General features: G+C 33.2%; 1 protein-coding gene across 2 annotated transcripts in view; it reads right to left on the reverse strand.

Annotated features, from left to right (window-relative positions):
- Positions 1 to 12,709, reverse strand: part of USP32 (ubiquitin specific peptidase 32) — a 163,522-nt gene that overhangs the window by 57,656 nt on the left and 93,157 nt on the right. For both annotated transcript variants that reach the window (XM_081029241.1, XM_081029240.1), the window contains exons 6-10: positions 7,481 to 7,612; positions 5,905 to 6,012; positions 4,162 to 4,277; positions 3,668 to 3,730; positions 992 to 1,075 (exon numbers count right to left, since the gene is read on the reverse strand). In XM_081029241.1, the coding sequence (XP_080885367.1) occupies positions 992 to 1,075; positions 3,668 to 3,730; positions 4,162 to 4,277; positions 5,905 to 6,012; positions 7,481 to 7,612 (503 nt within the window). The remainder of the gene's footprint in view (positions 1 to 991; positions 1,076 to 3,667; positions 3,731 to 4,161; positions 4,278 to 5,904; positions 6,013 to 7,480; positions 7,613 to 12,709) is intronic.

Genomic DNA, 12,709 nt, shown 5'->3' on the forward strand with positions numbered 1-12,709 from the left:
CATTTCTGTTTATAGTGATTTATATTATTTTTGTACACTTTTAGATTTTACAAAGCCATCAACTTAAATTCCTGCTGAAAATTATAACTGATAGTGGAACAACTAATTGATTTAAATGGATATTACAGGCTTATCAGATTGTATATGTTCTCGATATACAATAATTAATCATTAGCTGTCAAGAAGGGACCAAGTTTTACTTATTCCAACACAGCCATGTCACAGATAAGTTGTTCCTTATTTATAATGAAAGACCATGTAGATACAAAGATACAAAACCTTTGACCTTCATAGGAGTGCTTTTACAAGGAAAGAAAAATAAGGAGAATCTCAATACCACTATTTAATTAATTTAAATATTTATGAGGGACTATGAAAAACAGGAAACTATAAATTATTTTCAAAAACTGGAGAAAGAGAACTAATTTAAGTAGGAAAACAGTTAAAATCTGGCAAGCTCTATGACTTAATGTACACTCCTGGCAGCTTTTCTTTCCTTCTCCCTCAATCTTTCTTGTATCTTCTAAAAGATAGGGGGAAAAAATTAAGAAAGAGCCTTGTTGCTAACATAATCAACTAACGAGATTGCTTACTTTGAAAAATTTACAGTTGTCTCCATCTCCCTGTTCACACTGCCTTACTTGTTAGACAAGTGAGAAGACAACAGTGAAGGAAAATAGCAAATTATGATGGCTTTTGCAATTTAAATTATTCTCTAAAAGTCTACATGCTGCTCTATCATGAGTTTTGATAAGATCAATAAACATAATCACCTATATTCTGCTTTCCTATCTCACACATCACAATTCTGAGAAGCTTCAGTAGGCACTCGTGCTCTATCTTACCATCTTTCAGGTAGTGCGCAGGATAATGTAGTTCTACTTACCAAATGTGGTTTTGCAGTCCAGTTGCAACAGCTATTACATAAAGGAAAAGACATAGAATTACTGATACTACTACCCTGTGTACCTGTCATTTACCTTAAACATACCTGGAAAAGGAGATTCAAAAATTCATTGGCAAGAACATTTTTCACACTCCAGATCTGATAGTCTTCTAGAGTAAGATGGCCCAACTGAAACAGAAACAATATTCAAAAAGAATATTTTTATGTTAAGAATGTTCTTATTTTTATAGCATTTGAATAAAATCTGGTTTATTAAACTTGTATTGGTCATTTGTCTGAAAGCAAACCAATAATTTAAAGTAAATGTTATGTGTTCATTTGACAAGTAGGCCAGTTAGGATAAGTTTAAAAGTAACAAAACTCTGTTGAAGCAGTCAGTGATAATGAGGACAATTTATCATCAACAATATTCTTCCTCCAACAAGAAGTGGGAAGTAACACAATATTTTCTGCTTCAAGGGTTACCCATGGAAAACCACAAAAGACTCTGGGTAGGGAAAGAGGCGTATTTACTAATTTTGAAAGCAAAAGCAGACTCTAAAGATTATACCCTTTCATCCTAACAATTTTCTAAGATCGTCTTAGGAATATTTTCCACTATAATCAGACTTCTTAAGGTTTAAAGAACCTTAATACATATCAAATATGAATACCTACATTACATTTCTCCAAAATACAATTTAACATTATGTTTTTATAAGTTGAGTCAAGCAACATTTTCAGTTGCCAAAGTGCACCAAAAATTATACATATGTATAGAAGGCAGTATATAATTTGTCAGCAAAAATACAACCAAATATTTCTTCATGTATTCAACAATTACCTAATAATCCTAGATGAATAATAATGTTTTTAGCTTTTATTATTGAATCATATTGATATTCTCTTTTCACTATAATAACCATATATAATAAAATAAGATTTTAAAGCACTTTGATTACTACCTACATATTTATTAAACACTCAGAAAAAGGGTATTAGAAATTGTATCTCTATCAGGTTAGTGCAAAAGTAATTGTAGTTTTTGTAATTATTTTTAACCTTTTAAACCACAATTACTTTTGCACCAACCTAATACATTAGGCATTTTTCTAACAGAAACTTTTCGAGGTTTCTGTTCTTATATATACCAAATAGAAGTAGATACCTTAGTTTTTGGCACAGAGAGGTGAATGAAGGCAGAAAAATGCCTGAAATGCCAAACAAAGCTCAAGTCTTGTAAAACTTCATTTCTATTCAGCGAAAGTTAATAAGACTATGATTATTCCTTCTGGAATTGTGATTGAAGAAAGAAAAAAATAACTGATGTTACTTGTTTCTAAACCTCTATAACACCACTGTGGTCTATATCCTACCAATCAGCTATTTGGTATATGTCAATGTTTGAATGGAAAGTCTCAAATTAACTCAAATAAACCTTACAACATGTGGATTATTTTCCATTTCAGAGGGACACATAGACATCACAGTAATGCAAGCTACAGGAGTAAACCTACTATAATATTCTTACTAATAAATGTTGTCAAACTAAAAAATTCAAGGATTTATTCTTTATAGAGTACATGCTTATTACTGCTATTCCATGCTTATTCTGGCCGCTCTGAAAAGAACTCAGGAGAGCTCTTTCAGCCATCTTTCTGTTACCATAATGGCGTGCAGGCATGGCCTGGCTGATGCTCTCAAGAGCAAAAAGGTTCTTCTTAGGCTGTGCTCCAAAATCATTGTCCAGTTTCTAACTGTGATGCTGCAGCATGGTTACACTGGTGAATTTGAAATCACTGATGATCACGGAGCTAGGAAAATTGTTGTGAATCTCACCAGCAGGTTAGACAAATGTAGAGTGATTAGCCCCAGATTTGATGTGCAACTCAAAGACCTAGAAAAGTGGCAGAAAAATCTGCTCCTGTCTTATCAGGTTGGTTTCAAAGTACTGACAACCTCCGCAGGCATCATGGACCATGAAGAAGCAACACAAAAACAGACAGGAGGGAAAATTCTGGGATTCTTTTTCTAGGGATGTGATACAATGTACAAACAAAATTCCTCAATGGGGAAAAAAAAGAACTCAGGAGAGGGCCTTACTATTTAAAATTCTTTTTAGACATACCGGGGGTGCCAAAAAATGTATACACACGACTTGTATTCATCTTTTCTTATTGGTATATATTGACTATTACAATTTTAATACAGATTTTTTTCCTTTTTAAAAATGTGTATACATTTTTTTGGCACCATTTGTATATGCAGCAATACCCACATTAAGATAAAAAATCATTTCTGTCATTCCAGATATCCTTATGGTCCTTCCCAGGTAATCCACCCATCCCTGAAATCATTATTCTATCACTATTTATTAGTTTTGCCTCTATTCCTGAACTTCATATAAATGGAATCATACAGTAGGTATTGTTTTTTGTGTGGCTTCTTTTGCTCAATATAAGGTTAGCCTTACCATAACTTACTAAAATGGGAGAAATAAGATTATAAACTACAGAGGACAAGGGCTGAGTCTACTTGATTTTTATAAAATGCCTAGCTTATAACAAATATTGTTATATACAAAACACTTAATACAGTTGTTTAAAGATGGAATGTGCTACTTTTAGAGACTATTTGGAGGTACTGTAACCACAGACCCAAATAAGCACTTGGTGGGGATGATGCAGAACAGATTTGAATATGTATAAAAGCTACATAATATTCTGAATCAGAGTACATGGTAAATTTAGAAAAGGATAAATTAGTCCGAGCTAGACTCACCTTTGTGGTGTCATGTGTATTCAATATGCCTTCTACAATGTCAGATAGATCTGTATGTAATTCCTTTAAAAACAGAAATCCAAAGGTGTAATTAGAAAAGAATAGATATCACTTTTATCACTCAGTGGCCAAAGTATACTATATACATACTTTTTTTTGGTCAAGTATTTTTTAATTACCATAAATAGATTCTTATATTTGCTTTAAAAAATTAAGAGAATTTTCCTGTAGTTTCATTCTTACTTTACACAGTAAGTTCAGCTTATTAAGTTTTCTAAGGCAAATTCTCTACCCAGTTTTGCACCTTCGTTTATGAATATTTTGAGTGGCATAATATAACAACTAGAAGTAATAAATCCTTTCCACTCTCTCTCTTTTTAAAAATTCTCTACTCCATTGCTTCTCAGCCTTTTGGCTAAGATCAAGTGTAAAATTCTCCACTCCATTTTGCTGTTGGAAGTTTACATGCAACAAAACATAAAATCAGGACATACTGGGATATCATTGGTGCGGTTGTCCTTCCACACCTCTAAAAGTGCAACCACCATGGCTCTCAGTTCAACCCTAGAGAGAACTCCATCACGGTCAACATCAAACACCTTGAAGCAAACTAAAAAGAAAAAAAAAAAAAAAGAAACTCTTTAGAATCACTTCTATATTCTAATGCACAATACATTTTACTAGCAGCTTCCCTAGCAAAATTATTCAGTTGTTAAAGTAAGTATATTCTGGATTAAGTTCTCATCTGGAGCATATATATATATATATATATATATATATATATATATACACATACATATATATATATACACACACACACATATACATACACATATATACATATACAAATATGTATATATGTCATTCAAGTCCTTTGAACTTGTAGGACTAACTGCACACACTTCATAAATCTCCCTCTCAAAATCATTACCCACGTTGAGGAGCCCTATCTTTCACCCAAATCTAGAGCTAAATTCCTTGCAAACTGAAACAAAAGGGGGTGACAGGTGGTTAAGTACTATACAATAAATATTACCTCACAGGTTTTGAGGAGAAATTCAAGCCCCTAAATTAATTTCTAATATTTAAAAGTGATCGTTGCAAAGTTGATTCCTCTAATACTGAAAATATTTCATCTACAGTAAGAAACAGTAACAAGCTGGTATTAAGACAGTCTGCCTTTCCAATGAAACTAATGCACACTCCATTTTTTGTCAAAGAGCAATTTCAACTCTTCAAAGTTTACATACAATATGCTAAGAATCAGAAATATCAGCACTTTGCTATTTAACTCCAAATAAATCACTCTAGTTTGTTAACTTCTATTAGTCCATCAACAAAAAAGAATTAAAACAAAATTTTAAGGTAATAATTAACCTCAAAGCAAAAATTTCAGCCTCCTGATTAGAACTTTAATGGGGACAAATAATCTATTATAAAACCAGGTATACCATCATGGAAGAAAAAAGAAATCTGAATTTTTAAGATTAAATAATTATCTTTTTTATATATACACCCCATAATAATTATGCTATTAAATCAATTGAGTGCATTATAGTACATACAATATTACTACCAAAGGTCAAAATATCAAATGTTGCCAAACAGGCAACGTTAATGAACTATATTTCAGAAAAACAGAGATAATGACCCTAGTATAAATACATCAGAATTATGTACCAATTAAATATAAGTGGCTACATTTTCTCAATATAGTTAAGATTTAATAATGTAATATACTTATGCTTACAAATTATGCTATAATAACATTTTAGCTAGATTTAAAAGACCACTTTAGTATTTAAATGAAATTGTTTTTATCATCAATTTCATTTTGCTAATAAAATATTAATGTATGCAAGTTACAGAAAATGAGTTGTACTTCAAATTATGCAAGGCACTGAATTTATAGACTACCAGAAAGTATTTTCTAAATGCTTAACTTATTCAACTGCATCATGGCTGATGTAGTTCATTTGTTACGAACTACAAATTCATCAGGAAAACCAACCCCATTATTAATAACAAAGATGCCAAACCACTTCACAGTGAAAAACTGTAGATGATTGAATCCTTACTTAGACTGACTTCTGTAAAACCTCAACATGAAGACTATATGCCGACCTGAGAAAGTGATGAAAATTCAAACCTTAATTCACAGATGATTTTACACCGACGAATGCTAACTTTTTCTCTGTGTATTTTGCAAATTTTGTGACAATATTTAACACACTTACATTTTTGTCTTTCAGCTAGGGGTCCCCTGCAACAGGCTGACAACCCACAGGATATCTCCTTAAAGTCTATGTGATTGTCACGATTTTCATCAAAAGCATTAAACAAACCTGTAAAATAGGAAGAGACACCATAAACCACAGCCAACAAACTTCCTAATGTCAAACTGACATGCTTATGAAAAGAGGCATGACTCTTACCCATAAACTGACCAAATAAAAAAAACCAAACACAAAAAAAACGTTTATCAGTAGTTCCCACTGTCTCAAAGTATTTCTTTTTCTTCTAGAATAATTGTAACCAAAACTTAAGATCCTAACAGAAAATACATTACTATCACTTAATGTTTGGTTATGTTTGCCTGTCTCTATATAAATTTTAAAAGCCAAAATAACTACAGTATGCCAAAAGAAAAAATCAGTTAAGAACGTCCCCCAAAACCAGAAGTTGTAATTATTTAGAAAGATTGAGAAGACAAAAGGAAAAAACAAGAAGAAAAGTTTAACTGTATATGCAAAGATATACCATGGTGTTATTAATAACCTCTTATAAAGCACTTTCATGAAGCAAAGAAAAAAAATACACTACATTATAAGAGAAATTCTGTACTGTAGTTTTCTTTGTACTAAATTTTTTATAATATTTTAAATTTCAGAAATGAAAGGGGATTTATAATTCAATCATGTGGTTTTCAAACATCTTGTTAAAAAATAGATATAAAACAATTTTGTTTTCAAATGAAATGATTTAACTATTTCCAATTCCAAAAAGGTAAATAATAAATGAAAGCCCAGAGCCCTATCTGCTCTGGCTCTCCTAACAAGTACTTCTCAAGTACCCTAGGAATCTGAAGAATACAGATTATACCAAGAACCTAATTCCGTGCCCTCAGTTTAAAAAGTGGAAAACTTAGAAAGGGGTTAAGTGATTTGCCCAAAGTAAGAAAAGTTAAAAAAGGTCAGAACAAGAAGCAGAATCCAAATATTCAGATTCCAAATATGCTTTTGTGATATTACCTACAATTACTATTTGTATGTCTAATTTTTAAAAAAAGTCATAGCAAAATTTAGAGCCAACAGGGTCTTCAGAGATGGTTCAGTCCAGTGTTTCTTAACCTTTTTTGGAGATGGGGCGGGGGAATAATATAGCAGTGGAGCTGTCTTACGTAAAAGAAAAAAAGTGGAGGCACTCGATCTGAGAGAGAGGTAGGGTTATGTGTAAAAAACTTGGAGCTGTCTGTTCACTGGCTACCACCCTGATCCCTACATCAGCTGCTGAGGTACCTCACTGGAGTACAGTTTCATAACCACTGACTCTAACTTATTTTATATATGAGGATATTCAGTGCAGAGAGCTAAACTAATTTGTGCAAGATTATATAGGTAAAATAGGAAGCTCAAAACTACAATCTTAATTCCCATTTTAGTCTTTTTTCCACTGAACTATGGTATTTGCAAGAAACTTGCAAACCTGTGACATCATGGGCTTTTAGAGTTAAGATGTGTTGGTTAGAAAGAAGAGATGGGCTCAAGTGTGTTTACCACAAAGAACATTTGTAGGAAACAGAATGATTCCTACCTTCACTTAGAGATGGACGAATAGGTGGTGAAACCAATGGACCAAATGTCTCTAAATCAAATCTTCCAGTCCGGGATTGAGCCTTCAGCAACCAATAGCGTTTCTCCAGATCAATGATGTCTGATTCCTCCACTGAGAGTCAAATTAAACAAAATTAGAAAAACTCAACCTTCTCTTCTGGGCAGTTAGTTCATCTTACTACCGTGTTTCCCCAAAAATAAGCCAGAAAATGAGCTCTAATGCATCTTTTGGAGCAAAAATTAATATAAGACCTGGTCTTATATTACATTATACCCGGTCTTATATTAATGTTAATATAATGTTAATTAATATAAGACCGGGTATAATATAATATAAAACCGGGTCTTATATTAATTTTTGCTCCAAAAGATGCATTAGAGCTGATTGTCTGGCGAGGTCTTATTTTCGGGGGAAAACGGTAATATAATTCCAAGGATATATTTTAATTTATTAATTCAAGTGATAAAAATAAACATTGCCTAAAACAAAATTCTGAAACACAAACACCGTATATCTAAAATGGTGTGAAAATTAAATTCAAATCAACATAAAAGAAGCTTTAAAAATAAAAAAATGTAATTTTGCAATTTCCCATTAAGTAGACAATCCAATTTGTAGAATAAACAACTAACATTTATTTTTGGCCTCCCACACCACTTTGATCGGACTTATTTTTTATAATTTTCCATCTCTATCTTGGGTTTAAAGATTCTACATACACAGTCTCTCCTGGCTACAATGTAAACATCCTAATAGCAGGATCCATGTCTGAGTCATCCTGTCAGTATGGTAACTACTCTGTAACTACTTATAAATTCAATGCTTATTAAATATGACAAGGAACATGATAAAAGATGTTATAAGGAACAAAGTCAATAAATGATAGAGGAGTAAGAGTAGGATTACATGATGTGACAGGTAACGAGGGCATCGTGAAAACATGAACACCTTTCTTTCCTCATTCATCATGAAGTATATTTTAAAAATCGCAGATTAGCTCCAACCATGGTTACATTGTGTGTGTCTTTTTTTTCCCCTTCAAGCTACTAAAGTAAGATTTAGAAAGCAAAAAAGGCAAGTCCTTCCATTGCTCTCTCTGCCTGCAGTCAGCTTTCAGATTTTGGCAAGGTATGAGGAACCTAAGCGGTGAGATTTCACTGCATTAAGAAAAGAAACTGTAGTTCAGGTAGGTTGAAATAGGTGAAATTTTCAGGAAAGACTTTTACAGAGGAAAGAGTTATGCAAAGAAAGAGCTCTAAAAATTTACACAGAAGTCTTGTTGAGTTTTGGCAGAATACTAAGCTGTGTATGCATAGAGTGAGATTCAGTGAGACTGGGCTAGGAGATGCTTAAATTCTAACTAGCCAGAGTAGAAATACCTTGTTGAACATTAGAAGTATTCATAGACTCAGAGGGTCACACTTAACAGTAGGGGAAAAACTAACTCTAGAGTAAATGATACTCTCCAGACTTGCCCAACAAAACTTGTTTTAAAATCCTTGAAAATATTAAGATTCATAAGTAAGTTAACTACCTAGCAAACTGAAACAGCCTCTGTTGTCTGCCTTGAAGGAAAACAACAGAATCCAATTAGCCATACAACATGCACAATGTCTAGCATCTCCTCCCCCCCCCCAAATGAAACAAACAGGAAAAAGTGATCTAAAACCAGGATAAAAACCCGTCAATAGAAAAAGCCACAGAAATAGGAGATGATAGAATTAGCAAGCAAGCCTTTAAAACATCTATTATAAATGTCTCAGGAATTTAAGGAAAACCATGGCTAAATTGAGGAAAGAAATGAAAACCATTAAAAAAAAAAAAAGAGTACCAAAAGGAACTACTAGAGATGAATACAATATATGAAATAAAAAAAAATTACTATAAGAATTTTATAGAGTAATAGTGACCCTATATCTTCTATTTTTGAAATTTAAACCTCTGATGTAATTTGATTTGACAGTGGTTTGGACTTGGGGCTTTTTAAAAGTTTTTTTTCTTTCATTTCTTTGCTTCCCTCTCCTCCCCCCCAAACCTTGATGACTCTGTTTACTGTGCCTTTACTATGCATACCAGTCCCAATGGTTCTGTTTACTTCCAACTAGTGTGCACACCTGGTAGAACTTGCCGTATACCAGAAGCGATGTGTGACACGGAGCGTTGTCATGACGGAGGATGATTTACGGCACACTTTAAAAAACATCCTCTTTCAACCGTAGCTCACACCCAACTGGCTACATGGAATAAGTTGTAACTTGTCACACACTGTTACTACAGTTTGCCGTGCCTCATCCCACATTGTAGATCCCTGCCTTTCCATTGGATGACTTTAGCAGCAGCATTCACTGTATTTTGCGATCACAATGGAAGGGCTAGGTGTTACACATCACTTCTGGTACAGCAACTTCCAGTCAAATAAAAACATTACGGTGTGTCCTCATCCACCTTATTTACCCCATCTGGCACTGTGAGACTTCTGGCTCTTCCCCAAAGTCAAGATGACCATGAAAGAAAAACGTTTTGAATTGATTCAGTACATTGAGGCAGCCACTACAATGCAACTAAAGACACTCACAAAAGAAAACTTCCAGAACTGCTTCAGAAAGTGGCAAGAACGATGGGGTAAGTGTGTTCGAAACAAGAGGGGGATTAATAGCAATGTGTCTTTTACTGTAATAAATTTTTTAAAATTTAAACATTCAACGTATTTTTTAATCATATCTCATATACATATTTATTTTTCAAGGATATTGTTAACTATGATAGATAAAGACTGGTATCATTAGTGATCCTTGACCTCCAATAACTTACAAGTTACCTGGGAAAATAAAAACAATGCTCCTTAAATTTCCAGGGCCTTCAAAGCATTTATTGTTACTCTATTTCACGGCAGTTTTAATACAAATTGCAGGGGAAAACTATTTTCCTCATCAGCAAGATAATTAAGAGATGGTCAAATCAGTATGTGTATCTGTATGATAATTGTACAATAGCATAAGTGGTGAATAATATAATCGAGTGGTAAATAAATGAAAACATGTATTCCAAAAAAAAAAAAATTCCACGTACATTCCACAAAATTTCATAACAGTTTAAGAAATTATCTTCCTTTTGCTTAACCAGCAAAGGATTCCTGGGATTTAAAGCTAATGTTTCTCTATTTTTCCTTCCTGTCCCCCTTGCCCTGACACTCATTATGTCTAAATCCTATCAGAGAGGTTTTACTTAAAGGATGTAGGAATAAAATTCTTTTGAAAGCCAAATATAAAAATGGAAAAAAAATCATGCACTGAAAGTATAAAATTTTGTATACATTATCACACATCAGTACATGGAAGAACTGAGATTTTTTTCAGAAAGACACTATTCTAATTTATTCTGAAATAGAAGAAAAGTTCATGGGAATGACTACACCTGCCACAGATGAAAACAAAGTCTTTGACAATATGTACGTGGGGTCAAGAACACTGATTCTAACTAGTTCCCATTTTACAAAGAAGAATGCTCTCCTGGAAAGTTCTTGACTTGGCTTCTCCTAGAATGGATCTCTTAATGAGCCACAAAAACTATGAAGAGGGATTCCAAGAGTGATAATGAAGTTATCTACACTTTTGGCATTTAAAGGGAACTAATCACTTATTAATTACTAAAAGTAATAATAACAACTGAGTGACAGTGTTGTAACATATTTTAGGAAGTAAAAAAAATGGAAATACTGATAATACAAGTTGAATTTTTAATTTGTATTACTGGTTTTTATTAGACTAGTAATACATATTTTGTTGCATGAAAAATACTAAAAATGTAGGCTATTTTAAAAAAGGAAAAATAAAAATAAAAAATAATTGCATGTTTTCACATAACTGTAACCGTAGTATTAGATGTATTTAGTTGAATGTCACCTAGGTTGTTTGGAAAGATTATTTCCAATACTTTCATTCTATCATCTGTATCATTGTATGATTCTCAGATTACACAAAACCCTAGTTCATAGTTTTAAATAATCAAAGAGCTAAATTAATTTTTAAAATTTTACAACAAAATTATCTAGAAAGACTACGATACAAGAAAGATAAAATTTTCATCCAGGACTACACACTGTCATATTTTTTTTCTTTTTTAACCAAATAACAAATATACTGCATTCATTACTACATTGTAACCTCCTGATGAATCAACCTTTGCAAAGGTCCAATTATTTTGGAATTGAGCTAATTTTTAAAATCTACATAAACATGTAGCGTTCATTTTTTAAAATGTAAGTATCAACTTCAAATACCCAGAAAACTGGATTTATTTAAAAGGAGTATTTTCAAAGTTTAGGAATAGAGAGAGTAATCATGAGTCTGATAAACTGAGATAGCATTACCGTCTCCTTTCCATAGTAAGATGTCTGTTCATTCCACTTACAACGTAAAAGAAAGAGAAACCGATTTCTCCCATCCTAAACTTTCTTTCAAGTCGTAGATCTGCATACAAGAAAACCTGACCGTGAATCAAAAGGAGGAAGACAGGAGCCTTGACAGACACTACAGTAGCCACCCACCATCCGCAGTTTCACTTTCTGTGGTTTCAGTTACCTGAGGTCAACCAGTCTGAAAACATGAAACGCAAATTTCTAGAAATAATCAATTCATAAATTTAAATTGTGCGCCATTCTGAGTAGCATGATGAAAAGTCGCACTGCCCTGCTCCATCCCACCCGGACATGAATCATCCCTTTGTGAAGCAGCTCCACACTGTATATGCTCCCTGCCTGTTAGTCATTTCGTAGCCAACTGGACTATCAGCTGAACTGTGGCAGTATGGGTATCCATATCGCAGGGCGTGTGTTCAAGTAACCCTTATCTAATGGCCCCAAAGCGCAAGAGTAGTGATGCTGGCAATTCGCACATATCAAAGAGAAGCAGTGAAGTGCTTGTGTTAAGTGAAAAAGTGAAAGCTGTTGACTTAATAAGGAAAGGAAAAAAAAATCATGCTGAGGTTGCTAAGATCTACAGTAAGAACAAATATTCTATCCATGAAATTGTGAAGAAGGAAAAATAAATTTGTGCTAGTTTTCTGTCGCACATGAAATTGCAAGTTATGGCCACAGTGCATAGTAAGTGCTTAGTTAACATGGGAAAGATTATTAAATTTGTGGGTTAAAGACATGAACAGAAAACTGACTGACAACAAAGTGTTGAGCCAGAAGGCATTGAGCCTATA

Source organism: Rhinolophus hipposideros (genome assembly GCF_964194185.1).
Source record: "Rhinolophus hipposideros genome assembly, chromosome: 20".
NCBI classification, from domain to species: domain Eukaryota; kingdom Metazoa; phylum Chordata; class Mammalia; order Chiroptera; family Rhinolophidae; genus Rhinolophus; species Rhinolophus hipposideros.